General features: G+C 46.3%; 1 protein-coding gene across 1 annotated transcript; it reads right to left on the bottom strand.

Moving 5' to 3' along the window:
• Positions 1–309: 309 nt before the first annotated feature.
• LOC140720223 (nuclear factor 7, brain-like) lies at positions 310–15,222 on the bottom strand. Its single transcript, XM_073035108.1, has 7 exons — positions 15,186–15,222; positions 9,775–10,308; positions 9,002–9,097; positions 8,369–8,602; positions 6,645–6,667; positions 6,439–6,557; positions 310–908 (listed from the first exon to the last, which is right to left on the bottom strand). Exons 2-7 carry the CDS (start codon positions 10,183–10,185, stop codon positions 736–738), a joined length of 1,056 nt encoding a protein of 351 aa, XP_072891209.1. The 5' UTR covers positions 10,186–10,308; positions 15,186–15,222; the 3' UTR covers positions 310–735.
• Positions 15,223–17,008: the final 1,786 nt, after the last annotated feature.

Below are 17,008 nucleotides of genomic sequence, written 5' to 3'. Positions count from 1 at the left end.
GAATTGTAAAGCCAAATGGCATTGGGGAGTATTGACCTCTTCATCCTGTCTGAGGAGCATTGCATCGATAGTAACCTGTCACTGAAACTGCTTCTCTGTCTCTGGATGGTGGTATGTAGAGGATGTTCAGGGTTTTCCATAATTGACCGTAGCCTACTCAGCGCCCTTCGCTCTGCTACCGATGTTATACTCTCCAGTACTTTGCCCATGACAGAGCCCGCCGTCCTTACCAGCTTATTAAGACGTGAGGCGTCCCTCTTCTTAATGCTGACTCCCCAACACGCCACCACAAAGAAGAGGGCGCTCTCCACAACTGACCTATAGAACATCTTCAGCATCTCACTACAAACATTGAATGACGCCAACCTTCTAAGGAAGTACAGTCGACTCTGTGCCTTCCTGCACAAGGCATCTGTGTTGGCAGACCAGTCTAGCTTCTCATCTAACTGTACTCCCAGATATTTGTAGGTCTTAACCTGCTCCACACATTCTCCATTAATGATCACAGGCTCCATATGAGGCCTAGATCTCCTAAAGTCCACCACCATCTCCTTGGTCTTGGTGATATTGAGACGCAGGTAGTTTGAGTTGCACCATATCACAAAGTCCTGTATCAGTTTCCTATACTCTTCCTCCTGTCCATTCCTGACACACCCCACTATGACCGTGTCATCAGCGAACTTCTGCACATGGCAGGCTATTCAGCTGTACTGTAGGATGTTCAGGTGTGACCCGTTATCGAGGTAAATAATTCATAAGGAGCTTAAATAACGTTTGTTTTTCCAAGAAATGGGAGTACAGATCCAGAGGCCTCAGATTGAAAGTGAGATGGGAAATTTTTCTGAGTGGTCTATCGGGTAATATTCTCATGGAGAGGGAGGTTGGTAAATGGAATTTGACCTCAGACGCTGTAGAAACAGGTAAAAATAAAATATTTTAAAATAAATTTGGGCAGGTGCACAGAAGGGAAATAGTTAAAGGTTAAACACACACAAGAACTTTTTAAAAGCTATTATTAATACTTTTTGAGAGAGTGATTTAGATGCATATCATATTTTGACTGAGTTAAGTATTGGTTGTAATTAGTTTTGCTACAATAAGTGTATGGGACATTGGAAAAAAATGTTGAATTTCCCCATGGGGATGAATAAAGTATCTATCTATCTATCTATCTAAAAATGGGCCATGCTCAAGAAGACATCTTAGTCTTGCAGATTGATGAAGTGGGCCGTGAGTTCAACATCCATCAAACCCTCCCAGATCATCCTCCTGAGGAATCTCACCCCGGAGTCTGTCTGTGAAGTGTTGATGTGACGTCACGTCAGAGGGCAGCTCAGTGCCACAGAACAGACAGACTGGGTAAGGACGGCAGATTTCAATCCTAAATGGGAATTTGTGCCTGTTTCTGTGGCCGTGTGTCACTCTCTGATAGTATATTGTCTGTGTGTGTGTGTGTGTGTGTGTGTGTGTGTGTGTGTGTGTGTGTGTGTGTGTGTGTGTGTGTGTGTGTGTGTGTGTGTGTGTGTGTGTGTGTGTGTGTGTGTTGATTGTGGTAAATATTCGTCTGGTGTGTATACACATTGAAGGAGAGTGTGCATATTGAAGAATTTGTATGTTACAGTGTGTCATCACATGTCTGGTGTGTGTTGACAATGTGTCACATGTGATTGAGTTGTTTAAATGAATAAATGACTGTCTCTGAAGAGACTGGTTTCCAGGTTACTGAGGGAAATGACAACGTACATTGCTGAGGCTCTGACTACAATCTACCAGTCCTTCCTGTGTATGTGTGTGAGGGAGCTTTGCCAGGCCGGTTATGCTGTGTGTGCTTCTCCCGAGATGAAATCTTGACCCATGTCAATGCTTGTTGGTGTGTCCGAGCTCATTCTCACAATGCTTTGATGTAGTGGTCTGATCACCATAAGACATAGGAGCAGAATTAGGCCATTTGCCCATCGAGTCTGCTCCGCCATTCAATCATGGCTGATCCTTTTGTTCCCTCCTCAGCCCCACTCCCTTCTCCCCGAAACCTTTGATGCTGTGTCCAATCTAGAACCTATCAAGCTCTGCCTTAAATGCACACAATAAGTTCCACAAATTCACCAGCTGCTGGCTCAAAATTGTTCACATGTGCTTTAAATAGATGCCCCTCTAATTTTAGGCTGTGCCCTGTTGTCCTAAACTCCACCACCATGGGAAACATCCTTTCCACATCTACTTTGTCTAGGACTTTCAACATTCAAAATGTTTCAATGAGATCCCCCCTCATCTTTCTAAATTCTATCAAGTACAGACACAAAACTATCAAACGTTCCTCGTATGATAACCCTTTCATTCCCGGATACATCCTTATGAAATGAACCTTCTGCAATGCCAACACATCTTTTCTTAGAAAACTGTTCACAATACTCAAGGTGAGGCCTCACCAGTGCCTTATCAAGCCTCAGCATCACATCCCTGCTCTTGGATTGAATGCTATCTAAACCCCTTGAATTGAATACTAACGTTGGATTTGCCTTCCTCACCATTGACTCTACCTGCAAGTTAACCTATAGGGTGTTCTGCAGAATGACTGCTAAGTCCATTTTCATCTCAGCATTTTGGGTTTTCTCCCCATTTGAAAAAAAAATCCGCACATTATTTCTACGACCAAAGTGCATGACAATGCATTTTCCAACATTGTATATCATTTGCCACTTTCTTTCCCATTCTCCTCATTCAAGTCCTTGTCCAGCCTAACTGTTTCCTCAACACTACCGGCCCCTCCACCAATCTTTGTATCATATGCAAACTTGGAAACAAAGCCATCTACTCCAGGACAACAGGGTATGACTTCAGGATTGAAGGACTTCCTTTTAGAACTGAGATGCGGAGAAATTACTTTAGTCAGTGTGTGGAAAATCTGTGGAATTTGTTGCCACAGGTGGCTGTTAAGGCCAAGTCATATTTAAGTCAGAGAGGATAGGGTCTTGATTAGCCAGGGCATCAAAGGGTATAGGGTGAAAGCAGGGGAGTGGGGATGACTGGAAGAATTGGATCTGCCCATGACTGAATGGTGGAGCAGACTCGATGGGCTGAATGACCTACTTCTGCTCCTATATCTTATGGTCTATTTCATCTGCTAAATCTTGATATACAGCCTAAAATGAAGGTGTCCTAACACTGACCCCTGTGGAGCACAAGTCACTGGCAGCCAACCAGAAAAGAATCCCTTTACTCTCATTCGCTGTTTCCTACCAATCAGCCAATGTCCTAACCATGCCTGTAACTTTTCGGTAATACAATGGCCTCTTAACCTGGTTACCACCTTCATGTGTGGCACCTTGTCAAAGGCCTTCTGAGATTCCAAATATACAACATCCACTGCATCCCCTTTATCTATCCTGCTTGTAATCTCCTCAAAGAATCCAACAGGTTTGTCAAGCAGGATATTCCCTTAATGAAGCCATGCTGACTTGCCCTGTCTTGTCTAGTGTCACCAAGTATTCTATAACCTCATACTTAACAACTGATTCCAATTTCTTCCCAACCACAGAGGTGAGGCTAACTGGTCTGTAATTTCCTTTGTGTTACCTTCCCTCTTACTTAAAGAGTAATTTTCCAGCCCTCTGGCACCATGCCAGGGTCCAATAATTTTTGGGAGATCATTTCAAATGCCTCCACAATGTCAAAACCTCTTTCAGGACACTAGGGTGCAGTTCATCTGGTCCGGGTGACTTATGTACCTTTAGGTCTTTCAGCTTTTTGAGCACCTTCTCCCTTGTAACAGTAACTGCACTCACTTCTCTTCCCTCGCACCCTTCAACACCGGGCACAGTGCTAGTGTCTTCCACGGTGAAGACTGGTGCAAAATATTTGGTTTATCTGCCATCTCTTTATCCCGCGTTATTATATATCCGGCCTCATTTTCCAGCGGTCCTATATCCACTCTCATCTCTGTTTTATTTTTTTACAATACTTGAAAAACAATTTGGTATTGTTTGCTAACTTGTTTTACAAAGACAGGTGTGTAAAAAGGGCCTGAAGGATCATTGGAGACCAGAGTCACCCCAACCACAAACTGTACCAGTTGCTACCATCCGGGATACGGTACCACAGCATAAAAGCCAGGAGCAGCAGGCTCGGGGACAGCTTCTTCAACCAGGCCATCAGACTGATTAACTCGTGCTGACACAACTGTATTTCTATGTTATATTAACCAGCCTGTTATAGATATAATTCATCATAAATTACTATAAATTGCACATTGCATATTTAGATGGAGACGTAACGTAAAGATTTTAATCCTCATGTATATGAAGATGTAAGTAATAAAGTCAATTTAAATCAATTTCTTGTTTATTTTTCCCATCCAATCATCCTTTCAGTTCCTCTCTGTAGATATTTACAAGCTTCCCAATCCTCTGTCTTCCTACTAATTTTTGTTTAGTTGTATGCCCTCTCATTTGCCTTTACTATAACTTGTCTTCCCTTATCAGCCACGGTTTTACTATTTTGCCATTTGAGTATTTATTTATTTTTGGAATACATCTATCCTTCACCTCTCACATTCTCCCAGAAACTGACACCATTTCTGCTCTTCTCTCATCCCTGCCAGCATCTCCTTCCAATTTACTTTGGCCAACTCCTCTCTCAGACCACTGTAATTTCTTTCACTCCTCTGAAATACTACAATGTCAGACTTTACTTTCTCCGTACCAAATTTCAAGTTGAACTCTGTCATGTTGTGAGCATTGCTTCCTAAGGTTTCTTTTAACTACTCACCTCTGGTTCAATACATAACACCCAATCCAGTAGAGCTGTTCCTCGAGTAGGCTCAACGACAAACTGCTGTAGAAAGCCATCACATTGCATTCAACAAACTCACTCTCTTGAGATCCTTTACCAACCTGATTTTCCCAATTGACCTGCATGTTGAAATCTCCCATGATTATCATAACATTGTCCTTTTCATCAACCTTTTCTATTTCCAGTTGTAATCTGTGGGCCTCAACCCACTGACTGTTGGGAGGCCTGTATATGACTGCTGTCAGTGTCATTTTTACTTTTGCAGTTTCTTACCTCAATCCACAAAATTCAACATCTTCCAATCCTATGTCACATCTTGCTGCCGATTTACCAGCAGAGCCACGTCACCCCCTCACCCGACCTTCCTATACCACCGATACATTGTGTAACCTTGGACATTCAGCTCCCAACTACAACCATCCTTCAGCCACGATTCCGTGATACCTGACAATCGGTAATATTGCAACAAGATCATCCACCTTATTTCTCATACTCCATGCATTGAGATATAACACTTTGTGTACTGTATCTGCTACCCTTTTTAATTCTGCATCCCTAATGCACTGATACTCACCTTGCTGGCTGCAATTTTCTCCTCTCATCTGTCCGCCATATCTGACAGTCTGACTGCACGCTATCTTTGCATTTTTACCATCAGTCCTATCTCTTCACTCCAGTTCCCGAGCACCCCCGCCCCCACCAAATTAGTTTAAATCCTACCCAACAGCTCTATCAAACCTCTCTGTGAGAATATTGTTCTCCCTCGGGTCGAGGTGCAACCCATCACTTTTGAGCAGGTCATTCCTCCACCAGAACAGATCCCGATGATCCAAGAACCTGAATCCCTGTCCCCAGCACCACCTTCTCAGCCATGCTTATCTGTCAAATTATCCTGTTTCTACCCTCACCAGCACGTGGCACAGGCAGCAATCCAGAAATTACAACCCTGGGGGTACTGCTTCTGAGCTTTCTACCAAGCTAGCCAGATTCTTTTCAGGACCTCTTTGTTTTTACTTCCAATGTAATTGGTCCCAAAATGCAACAAGTTATCTGGCTGTTTTCCCTCCCTCTCTAAAATGCTGCAGACACGATCGGAGACATCCCTGACCTTGGCACATTCGGGTGTCCAATTCCCGTCCATACATTCTCCTGTCTGTCTCCTGACAATTGAGTCCCCTGTCCCTACTGCTCCCCTCTTCTGCCTCTAACAACAGTGAGAGTTGTGGTTCCAGAAGGGGGAAGACCTGTGTCAGTCAGAGTCTGCACTCACAGGGCACAGAGGACAATCCCTGTCACCACACTGATACTCGCTTTTATTCCCTACAATATCATCAAGTCAGTATTAAATTCCCAGCTCCTGTGGTAGATTCAAACTCATGTCCTGGTGTGTTAGTGCAGTGTGTCTGGGATCAGGACACAGTGGTTCATCTGCCAGTCCTGTGTATTGGTTGTATTGTGACCCTGTGCTGGTGTGTTCAGGGGTCTGACATCTCCAGCTGACCATGTGACAGTGATGCCTCCCAGTCGGTGGGGTTGATGTGGAATAAACTTCAGTTCCCCTTCAGTCCATTATCACAGCCAATCTTTGCTTCAGCTTATAAATTAATTGTGTTTCATGAATAAGTAAAAATGAATCTTTGTAAGTTTTACCTCGGTTAATGGCATCAAGTGTTTCTCTCAGCACTGTGTTCAACAAATAGAAGCGATCGAATTTTTCAACCGGTAGGGCCTCATCTGTCACTGACAATTCCTGGACATCGTCACTGATTCTGTAAATATTAAACTGCTGGTGATAAACTGGAATTTTGAAGTATTTTACAAAACCATACAGGGTTTCAGTAAAGAGCATGTCCTACCTCCTGTTCCGATGAGCTTCCTCCTGAAATAAATAAAAGCACAAATCTGATTAGACTTGGACTTAATGTCCACGTCCTGAATTTCATCCAAATCATTATAAGGTGTTGAAAATTCCCACTCCCACAGTCACAAACACACACCAGCAATACAGAACCATGGGGTAAATTACAGGGAAAGTTTCTGAAAGTTAGACAATTACTAAAAGGATGAATTTACAGGAAAGACAGGACAGGCTGAGCATTACCATCTGGATAAGATGTCAGAATGATAAAATGGAACAATTTAAGTTTAGTGATGGATTTGATTGTGTGCTGTTGGAAAATGTACCTCGATTTATGGCGAACACGAGAGGACACAGGTGCTTGGAAGTAGTACGGAGGAGATGTCGGGTAAGTGTTTTGGAATGGGTGGAATGAGCTGCCGGCAACGAAGGTGGAGGCGGATGCGATAGGGTCTCTCACGAGACTCCCACACAGGTACATGGAGCTTGGAAAAATAGAGAGCTATGGGTAACTCGAGGTAATTTCTAAAGTGAGTAGATGTTTGGCACAGCATTGTGGGCCAAGGAGACTGTATTGTGCTGTAGGTTTTCTTTGTTTCTATTTATAGGGAGACTTACACTCAAAGATAAAATGCCAGGTTCTTAATAAATCCCACAAGAAATTTAGTGATGAGAATGTGGAACTCAGTGCCACAGGAGTGGTTGAAATGGAACATCAGAATTGAATGTAATGGGGAGGCTGGATAAACACGTGAGGGACCAGGGACTTTGAGGCACTGTTGCTGGGTGCGGTGAGTAGGTGTCAGGAGGCTTGTGCAGAGGGGAAATTGATAGAAGATGTACCGAATGGCCTGCTCATGACGGAGAATGGGACACAATCCCATGTAAAACTTATCCGAAAAAGTAGAGCAGTAAAAGTTTCTGTAATCTGATAGAAACCGGATATGGAGGATAAGTCTGATGTGTGGGTCACATTCTTTGTTCTCACTGATTGACAGACAGACCCTCACACCCACCGCACCAGACACACTCACAGCCTGTGACTGGAAATGGGAGTTAATGTGAGTTTTAAAGGATATTTAATGCAGTAATTAAGGGAACAATCAGTAGCTCTGTGTTATGATCAGAGTAAATCATTTCAGAAAAGATTGCATTCTGTCCTGGGATGTACAGAAGTTGTGGAAATCCAGTTTTAGGACAACAACAACTCTGAATAGTTGCATCAATTGTCTGGTGAGAAACAGTTTACTGCTATTTGTAAATGCTGTGTGTAGGAGCAATACGTCTGTTTTCTGTCCGCATTGTATTCTGTGTTATGTGCTTATTACGATAAACAGTCACGTGAGTGGGGACCTGGTGAAAGCGAAGGGAATAAGTTACATATTCGTACTTTGTTCTGGGCTGTTTTGAGCCTGGGACTGGCAGATAACATATCTTTTGTTAACCGATTCATTGCAGTTTAATTTATGATTAATTATGCTGAAATTTCATCGCTTAAATATTGTATGTTGCTGATAAAGGATCAGATATATGTCTCCGACATTTTAGAATGTCATTAGCGGAGTGATTGGAGGTTTGTCATGCAAGGTGAACACTCTGTGTGAGGTCGCCAGCAGCGGCAATTGATTTGGTAGAATTGGCCGCTGTGCTGTGTTTATTTCAAATATACCACTGTTCATTTAGTTCAATTATACAGAAATAAATTGAAATATAATCCCTCACCTTGAGAAATATCACACCGTCTTTCTGATCCATCTGTTCCTTTAACTTAGGGATTTCCTCCTGAATAATCTTTATATTCTCTTGAAACTTAAGAAGATTTTTCTCCATTGGATTGAGAATCCTCTTCTCTTCTTCCCTGAGATCCCTGAGTAAGCTCTGCTCTTTCTCAGTGATAATCTGGCGCAGTTCAGCAAACTGGGATGTGATGTGGGATTGAAGGCTGTGTGACTGTTTCTGTCAAATGAAAGGTGAAGATTAGTTTACTGCATTGCTGTGTTGTATTTCCTGATGACATTAAGGTGACCATTCAGCCCACTGGTGTCCATACTACTTCTGAGACATTCACGTCAACCCCATTCCCTCACGTTTTCCTCAAACGTATTCTGCCTCATTGACCCATTAACTCCCACCTGATTCACATACACCCTCCCCCACATTCACAGGGTTAATTGTCATTAAACATTTATGTTCTTGAGATGTGTCTGTTCACAGGGAGAGCATGCAAACTCCACACAGACAGCAGCAGAAGTCAGGATCGAACCCAGGTCACTGGAGCTGCGATACTCGGCTATTCTGCATTAAATGGAGCAAAACTCGACAGTAATATCAGAAATTCCGCTCAGGAAGCCTCACCCGAACTCCGGAAATCTTCTCTTTCTGTTGCTGCTGCTTTTCCTGGAAGTCTGATTTCTTTTTTGTGAGAGTGTCTAAGGAAGATTTTAGCTGATCCTGGAAGTCAGAGAGTGAAGGAAATAGAAACAAAGATGCATCAAAAGAAACAGGTGATCAAACCCGATTATCACACAAAATGCCGGAGGAACTCAGTGAGTCAGGAAGCATTTATTCAGGGGAAATAAACAGTCGGTGTTTTGGGATGAGACCCTTCATTAGGACTGGGAAGGAATGGGACTGAAGCCAGAATAAAAAGGTTGGGGATGAGAACCAGCTGACAGGTGAGACAACGTGAGGGGGAACGTGGGGGAGGGTGATGAAGCTGGGAGGGGACAGGTGGAAGAGGTAAAGGTTTGGAGAAGAAGGAATCTAATTCAAGAGGACAATCGACCATGGAAGAAACGTGAGGAACTGGGCTGTTTGCAGCCCTGAATGGTGATGAGGGTGGAGGTTAGGAGTCAGGTGTAGCACTTGTCCCGTTTTCAGGTATCAGTGTCAGGAGGGAGATCAGTGGGGAGGAGCGGGTGGATCAGGGCGATACAGGACGTAAAGCGCGATCCATATCGAGAGCGGTGAGTTGCGGGGTGCGGAGGTGGGCTGTGGGATGGAGAGATGCTAGAATCCCAACGGAGATGACGGAAGTTGCAAAGAATGATGTGCTGGTTATGGAGGATCGTGTGATGGTATGTAGGAGAAAGGAAATGTGTTAAGTGTTAAATTAATGTTAGTTTTACCGTGTAGATTTTAACAGCTTCTTTAATCGGCTTGAAACGGTGCTCTCTGTGTTCCTGCGCGTCTCTACAGATCAGACAGATCAGTGTCTTGTCCGTTTCACAAAACAGCTTCAGTTCTTCCTCATGTTCCTCGCAGTGACGTTTACTTTCCTTCCCTTTCGGATTCAGGTTTAGGTTTCGAGCTTTTTCTGCCAGATTTGCTAAGGCCCGATTCACCCTGAGGGTGCGGTCAGCAAACACCGCTCTACATTCCGGGCAGGAGTTTCTCTGCTCCCTTTCCCAACACCGTGTGATACAAGAGCGACAGAAGCTGTGTCCACAGTCCTGTATAACCGGATCGGTGAAGAAATCCAGGCAGACGGGACAAATTACCTCCTCGGTCCAACTCTCGACCTGTCCTTTCGAAGCCATGTTAACTCCCGGCACTTCCTGATTCAGAATGCTTTCACTTTCGGCGAGCTGCTGATCCCCTGCAGTACCGAGATTGTCCACTACGCGCGCTGCAGTCTCAGGGAATGAACATCATGTTGCTGTCTGTGGGAAGGAATTGTGGTATCTATATCAATGAGGGATCAGAAACAGATTAAGCAGGTCAGAACAGAATGAAAACCGCCATGGACTGCCTAAGCCCGGCAATGAAAGGAGGAGTGTTGGGGATGTGGCTAGCAAACCCATCGTGTAAAAACCCAGTGTGACAGAAACGTCAACTGAATCTCCACAGGCCTCATTCCTGGGATCAGAAGGACCTTCCCCTGGAAGACGATTGAAGTCGTGTGGTGAAAGCAGAGGCCACAGGGCCGATCAACCCCCAGAGAGCTGCTGGTGGCCGCCTGTGTCCCGATCGGAGTGATGGGCTAAAGAAGAAGCAGAACAGAAATGAAGATGGAGAGAAGAGCCTGGTTCAGTCTGAGGCCGGACTGAAAGATAGATAGATAGATAGATAGATAGATAGATAGATACTTTATTCATCCCCATGGGGAAATTCAACCTTTTTTCCAATGTCCCATACACTTGTTGTAGCAAAAACTAATTACATACAATACTTAACTCAGTAATAATATGATATGCATCTAAATCACTAACTCAAAAAGCATTAATAATAGCATTAAAAAAAAGTTCTTAAGTCCTGGCAGTTGATTGTAAAGCCTAATGGCATTGGGGAGTATTGACCTCTGCATCCTGTCTGAGGAGCATTGCATCGATAGTAACCTGTCGCTGAAACTGCTTCTCTGTCTCTGGATGGTGCTATGTAGAGGATGTTCAGGGTTTTCCATAATTGACCGTAGCCTACTCAGCGCCCTTCGCTCAGCTACTGATGTTAAACTCCCCAGTACTTTGCCCACGACAGAGCCCGCCTTCCTTACCAGCTTATTAAGACGTGAGGCGTCCCTCTTCTTAATGCTTCCTCCCCAACACGCCACCACAAAGAAGAGGGCGCTCTCAACAACTGACCTATAGAACATCTTCAGCATCTCACTGCAGACATTGAATGACGCCAACCTCCTAAGGAAGTACAGTCGACTCTGTGCCTTCCTGCACAAGGCAGCTGTGTTGGCAGTCCAGTCTAGCTTCTCGTCTAACTGTACTCCCAGATACTTGTAGGTCTTAACCTGCTCCACACATTCTCCATTAATGATCACTGGCTCCATATGAGGCCTAGATCTCCTAAAGTCCACCACCATCTCCTTGGTCTTGGTGATATTGAGACGCAGGTAGTTTGAGTTGTACCATATCACAAAGTCCTGTATCAGTGTCCTATACTCCTCCTCCTGTCCATTCCTGATACACCCCACTATGGCCGTGTCATCAGCGAACTTCTGCACATGGCAGGACTCCGAGTTATATTGGAAGTCTGATGTGTACAGGGTGAACAGGACCGGAGAGATTACGGTTCCCTGCGGCGCTCCTGTGCTGCTGACCACCGTGTCAGACCTACAGTCTCCCAACCGCACATACTGAGGTCTATCTGTCAAGTAGTCCACTATCCAATCCACCATGTGAGAGTCTACTCCCATCTCCGTTAGTTTGTGCCTTAAGATCTTGGGCTGGATGGTGTTCTGAAAAGAGACTGCAGATGCTGGAATCTCGAGTAAGAAACATGAGGCTGGAAGAACTGAGTGGGTCCGGCAGCAACTGCGGAGAGAAATGTACAATCAACTTTCCGGGTCGAGATCCTTCATCTGGACTGTCTCAACCCGAAATGTGAATTTTCTATTTCCCTCCACAGACGCTGCCTGACGAGCTGTGTAACACCAGCAGCTCGTTTTTACTTTTCTCCAGGTATAAAGAGAGTCAGGCTGGGGGGTGACACGATTGTTCAGTAAATATTTAAAACGATTATTAAATTAGTTCATACCATGCGATTGGGGATGTGGAGGATATTGTGCAGTGAGGAGACAGATGCAGTGGTGCACTGAGATGCTCCCACAACGAATGCTCACACTGGGCCTGTCTCCGAATGAGAGAAATAAGAGACAGACACAGTCTCGCAGGGCTGGGCCTGGAATGATGATTCCTCCGGCTGGAGTGTGTAGCCAAGCGCCACAGACTCAAAACCCGACGTCATATTTGGGGGCTCGGCAGGAAAATAGTGATTCTGAGTGAATAACAGAATCAGAGTGAGGGGCCGAATGGCCACGTCAGCGCCTGCTGCTTATTTTCCAAATCACGAGTTGACCTTTGCGCCTTGTTCTCCCTTGGCCTTCAGCCTGTCGGATTGCACAGGGGAGCGGTGAGAGCTCCGGAGATCCATCAGCAGCCGCTGCGGTTATTTCATGCTCTTGTTATTTATCCTGTTTCTCCATATTTGCATTTCCACAGTTTGTTACCTTCAGCACTCTGGCTGATCTGTCATGACGCTGTTATAGTTACTACTCTACAGAATTATTTTTAGTATGTGCGCAGGAAAATGAATCTCGGTGCTGTATGCGGTGATTTATTTGTACTCCGATAATAAAATTTACTTTGAACTTTGAGCCTCGGGGAACTTGCTTTGATTCTGAGAACAAAACTGTGACTGACATCTCCAGCTCCCAGTAGCAGCCCGACCTCAGACAAACTCACAGCCAATCAGAGAACAGCGCTGGAACAAACATGCTCTCATTGGCGGAGCGTGTCAGTGGGCGGGACGCCGAGCACTCAGAATGGAAGCGGAAACGACTGGACCCGGTGAGAAGTCGGAGATCGGGAGCGGCACTTCGGGGAAAGTCTGCAACACCGGCCGGGGTCTTAATTCCTTCAGGTGGCAGAGGTGAGGAGACTGGGTGAGATTCCGAGAGATGTTTCAGCAACACGGAGGGTGCCTGGTCTTTCCCCGCCGTGGATCGGAGCCGGTTGTCCGAAGCTGCCTCCCAGACCCGTCCCCTGTTGCTGGGAGACGGGAGATGCCCCGCAGTGGCTGCCGATGGATCTCCGGAACTCTCACCGCGTCTCTGTGCAATCCGACAGGCTGAAGCCCAAAGGGAAAGACTGCACAGGTAAACTTGTGCTTTAGGAAATAAACATGATCGGTGTGGCCATTCGGCCCCTTGTGCCTTCTCTGCCCTTCATTCAGCGCCACTTTCCCGCAGTCTTTCCGTCACCGCTGTGGCCCTAAATTTGCCTTTTGAACTTAGAAACCTTGTGGAGAAAATTGCAAAAATTCACTGCAGTCTGGGTGGGGAAATTCGTGTGAGACTGTCTCAGTCAGACCACCTCTTATTTCTCTACTTTTGAGACAGTCCCAGCCTGTGTAATATCTCCGTGGACACAGCCACCCCCACCCCATCAGTCAATGTGGGAAACCTTCTCTTCATTCCCCGCATCCCAGAGGCTGACTCCGGGAGGGAGACCAGACCTGCACACAGTGTTCCATGTCCGCTCTCACCAGGACCCCATGTACAGTATCGTCAGCATCAATGACAGAATGAATGGCTTCCCGCTTGCAGAACAGGTGGAGCATCTCACTGTGGTGTGAACATGCTGATGTATCTTCAGGCTGGATGACTGAGTAGTTCCCCTCCCTCACACAGAGCAGGTGAATGGCCTCTCCCCACTGTGAACTCACTGGCCTGTCTGTGGGTAGGCTGTGAGTGAATCCCTTCCCACACTGAGAGAAGGAGAATGATATCTCCCCACGGTGAACTCACTGGTGTGTCTGTGGGTAGGCTGTGAGTGAATCCCTTCCCACACTGAGAGAAAGAGAATGGTATCTCACTGCGATCAATTCTCTGGCAATTCAGAAAGGTGAATAAGATAATGAGGGATAGAGGCTTTTTCCCAAGACTGAAATGGCTCACAGGAGGGGGCATAGTTTTAAGGTGCTTGGAGGTCGGTACGAGGGGGATGTCAGAGGTAAGTTTTTCACACAGAGTGGTGAGTGTGTGGAACACACTGCGAAGGTGGGAGAGGTGGATACAATAGGGTATTTCAAGAGACTCTCAGATAGATACATGGGGCTAGGATGAGTAGAGGGCGATGTGGTAGGGAAATTCTAGGCAGTTTCTCAGTTAGATTGCATGATCTGCACAACATTCTGGGATGAAGGGTGTGTAATGAAATGTAGATTTCTATGTTTCTGTATGAACTCCTCACCTTCTAACAAGGCAAGGATCAGGCATCTAGAGTGACCATCGAATTCTCTGACTGTATTCCTGTCTGCATGAAAATGGGCTATTTCTGCCTTCAATTAACCTGTGACTTGGCTCAGTTTGTTCTTTGGTGTCATTTCAGTTCTGGTCATGTCCCACAACACTGCAAAGAGCACTTGTTACTACATGTCTGATCCTGGAGATTTTCTGATTCCTTGGATTCCCTCCCCCCAGCTGATTGACAGTGATGAACCCCATTGATGGCAATGGCAATGACATGAAAGTAGTTATTCTCATTGGAATGTGGCACTTTTGTGATGTGAAAGCCATAACTCAGTTGGCATTCAGGACAAAGCTGTTTTGTATCCTTCTTTACCCAGAGAGAACTAAATCTGACGGAAGGATTTTTTTTGCCATACAGCACTAAATGACATTTTTACTGATTGGAAGGTAGACTTTTCATTCAAGATTAACTCGGAAATATATTTTTGTTCCGAGTTACTAATCCTTGCATTTATACAGCTGGGCCTCGGCAGTGTTTGAGAGGTACATTCGCTCACATTTCCTCCGACTGTACCGGGACAACGCTGGCAGAGTCAGGCATGGCTGCCTCTTTACCCAGAAGGCCGCACGAACGATGCGCATGCGCCGCAGAGATGGCGGCTCCAGCGCTCATCAGCTGAAAACTCCCCGGGGCCCGGGTACGGATCGTGGGGCTGAGAAAGAGGGAACGGACCGGGGCTGTCCTGAGACGCAGGACCAGTGCGGCAGGATCTCACAGTAATAACCCTTCAATCGCGTTTCAGACACCGGAGATTAATTCCCTCCCGGAGACCCTCCTACCTGCAGCCGGTCCTTGTGTGTCTCTCGTCTACTGAGCGCATGCGCGATATTCGGGACGACCTCCGACCCCCCGCGCATGCGCATGCGGGTAAACAGGAGATAAACTGCAGATGTGGAAATCCAAAGCAACGGACGGGAAATGCTGGAGGAAATTCAGAGGGGCCGGCAGCAACTATGCAGAGGAGAGAACAGTCGGCGTTTCAGACCGAGACCCTTCTTCGGGACTGGAAAGGAAGGGAGGTAGTAAGAATGTGAAGAGAGGTGAGATAATAGTATGAACAGAAACGTGGACAGGACAGTTCTTTGTGGGTCTCCAGTACCACTCATTACCACTTCCGGCAGAGAACCACCGGCAGTGCAAACTGGGGTCTGTCTGTCAGGAAGGCAGTAATCCAGGAGTCAGTGAGTTTGTCTACGCCCATCCTTTGCAGGTTGTTGCACTGAAGACGTGACTGGATTGTATTGAAGGCACTAGCAAAATAAAAAAAAAGCGATTTTCACAATGCCAATGGGAGTGAGCTCGCTGCAACAGGTAGATTATGTATCCACACCCTCATGAGGTTGGTAGGCAAACTCCAGAGCGTCTAGGGTAAGTCAGGACCAGCCTCTCGGTCACCTTCATCGCATGAGATGTGAGGGCAATTAGTCTGTTGTCATTAAGTTCAGATGGAGTCGCCTTATTGAGCAAAGGAACCAAGCAGGAAGTCTTCCACAGCACCGTATCTTTTCCCGACTCAGTCTCAGATTGTAAAGGTGAGACAAAATACCAGAGAGCAGGATCACACAGGCCTTCAGTGTCCTGGGGCTGATACCGACAGGGTCAGCAGATGTAGTCTCTCCGGCTGTCTCCTACCTTGACCAGCCACAGTCAGACGGGTCAGCAGATGTAGTCTCTCCGGCTGTCTCCTACCCTGACCAGTCACTGTCAGACAGGTCAGCAGATGTAGTCTCTCCGGCTGTCTCCTACCCTGACCTGCAGTCACTGTCAGACGGGACAGCAGATGTAGTCTCTCCGGCTGTCTCCTACCTTGACCAGCCACAGTCAGACGGGTCAGCAGATGTAGTCTCTCCGGCTGTCTCCTACCCTGACCTGCAGTCACTGTCAGACGGGACAGCAGATGTAGTCTCTCCGGCTGTCTCCTACCCTGACCTGCAGTCACTGTCAGACGGGTCAGCAGATGTAGTCTCTCCGGCTGTGTCCTACCCTGACCAGTCACTGTCAGACGGGACAGCAGATGTAGTCTCTCCGGCTGTGTCCTACCCTGACCTGCAGTCACTGTCAGACGGGACAGCAGATGTAGTCTCTCCGGCTGTCTCCTACCCTGACCTGCGGTCACTGTCAGACGGGACAGCAGATGTAGTCTCTCCGGCTGTCTCCTACCCTGACCTGCAGTCACTGTCAGACGGGTCAGCAGATGTAGTCTCTCCGGCTGTCTCCTACCCTGACCAGTCACTGTCAGACGGGTCAGCAGATGTAGTCTCTCCGGCTGTCTCCTACCCTGACCTGCGGTCACTGTCAGACGGGACACTCCCAGCTACTCACACTCTTAGATGATGCTGCGCTTGTGACAGCTTGTTGCTGCAGCTCCTACGTTTTGCCATTTTTTTCTGTGTTTTGTGTGTCATTCTGTATCACTGTTGTCAGGAGTGGACAATCCCATGTGCTGGAGCTTTCGGAAAGCATCTGTTGGATAAGTCACCGGCACCCAATGGGATGTACCCCAGGACATTGTGGGAAGTGAGGGAGGAGATTGCTGAGCCTCTGGCAATGATCTTTGCATCATCAATGGGGATGGGGGAAGTTCCAGAGGATTGGAGGATTG

The sequence above is a fragment of the Hemitrygon akajei genome, unplaced genomic scaffold (assembly GCF_048418815.1).
Source record: "Hemitrygon akajei unplaced genomic scaffold, sHemAka1.3 Scf000038, whole genome shotgun sequence".
NCBI classification, from domain to species: Eukaryota; Metazoa; Chordata; class Chondrichthyes; order Myliobatiformes; family Dasyatidae; genus Hemitrygon; species Hemitrygon akajei.
Note: the sequence above shows the minus strand (reverse complement) of the source record. Positions and strands in the feature narration are given on the sequence as shown.

Coding starts and splice junctions, on each gene's coding strand:
- LOC140720223 (XM_073035108.1), bottom strand. CDS start 10,185: ATGGCTTCGAAAGGACAGGTCGAGAGTTGGACCGAGGAGGTAATTTGT. Junction 6,558..6,644: donor GAAGCTCATCGGAACAGGAG/GTAGGACATGCT, acceptor TAATATTTACAG/AATCAGTGACGATGTCCAGG. Junction 909..6,438: donor ACTTGATGCCATTAACCGAG/GTAAAACTTACA, acceptor CTGTTTCTACAG/CGTCTGAGGTCAAATTCCAT.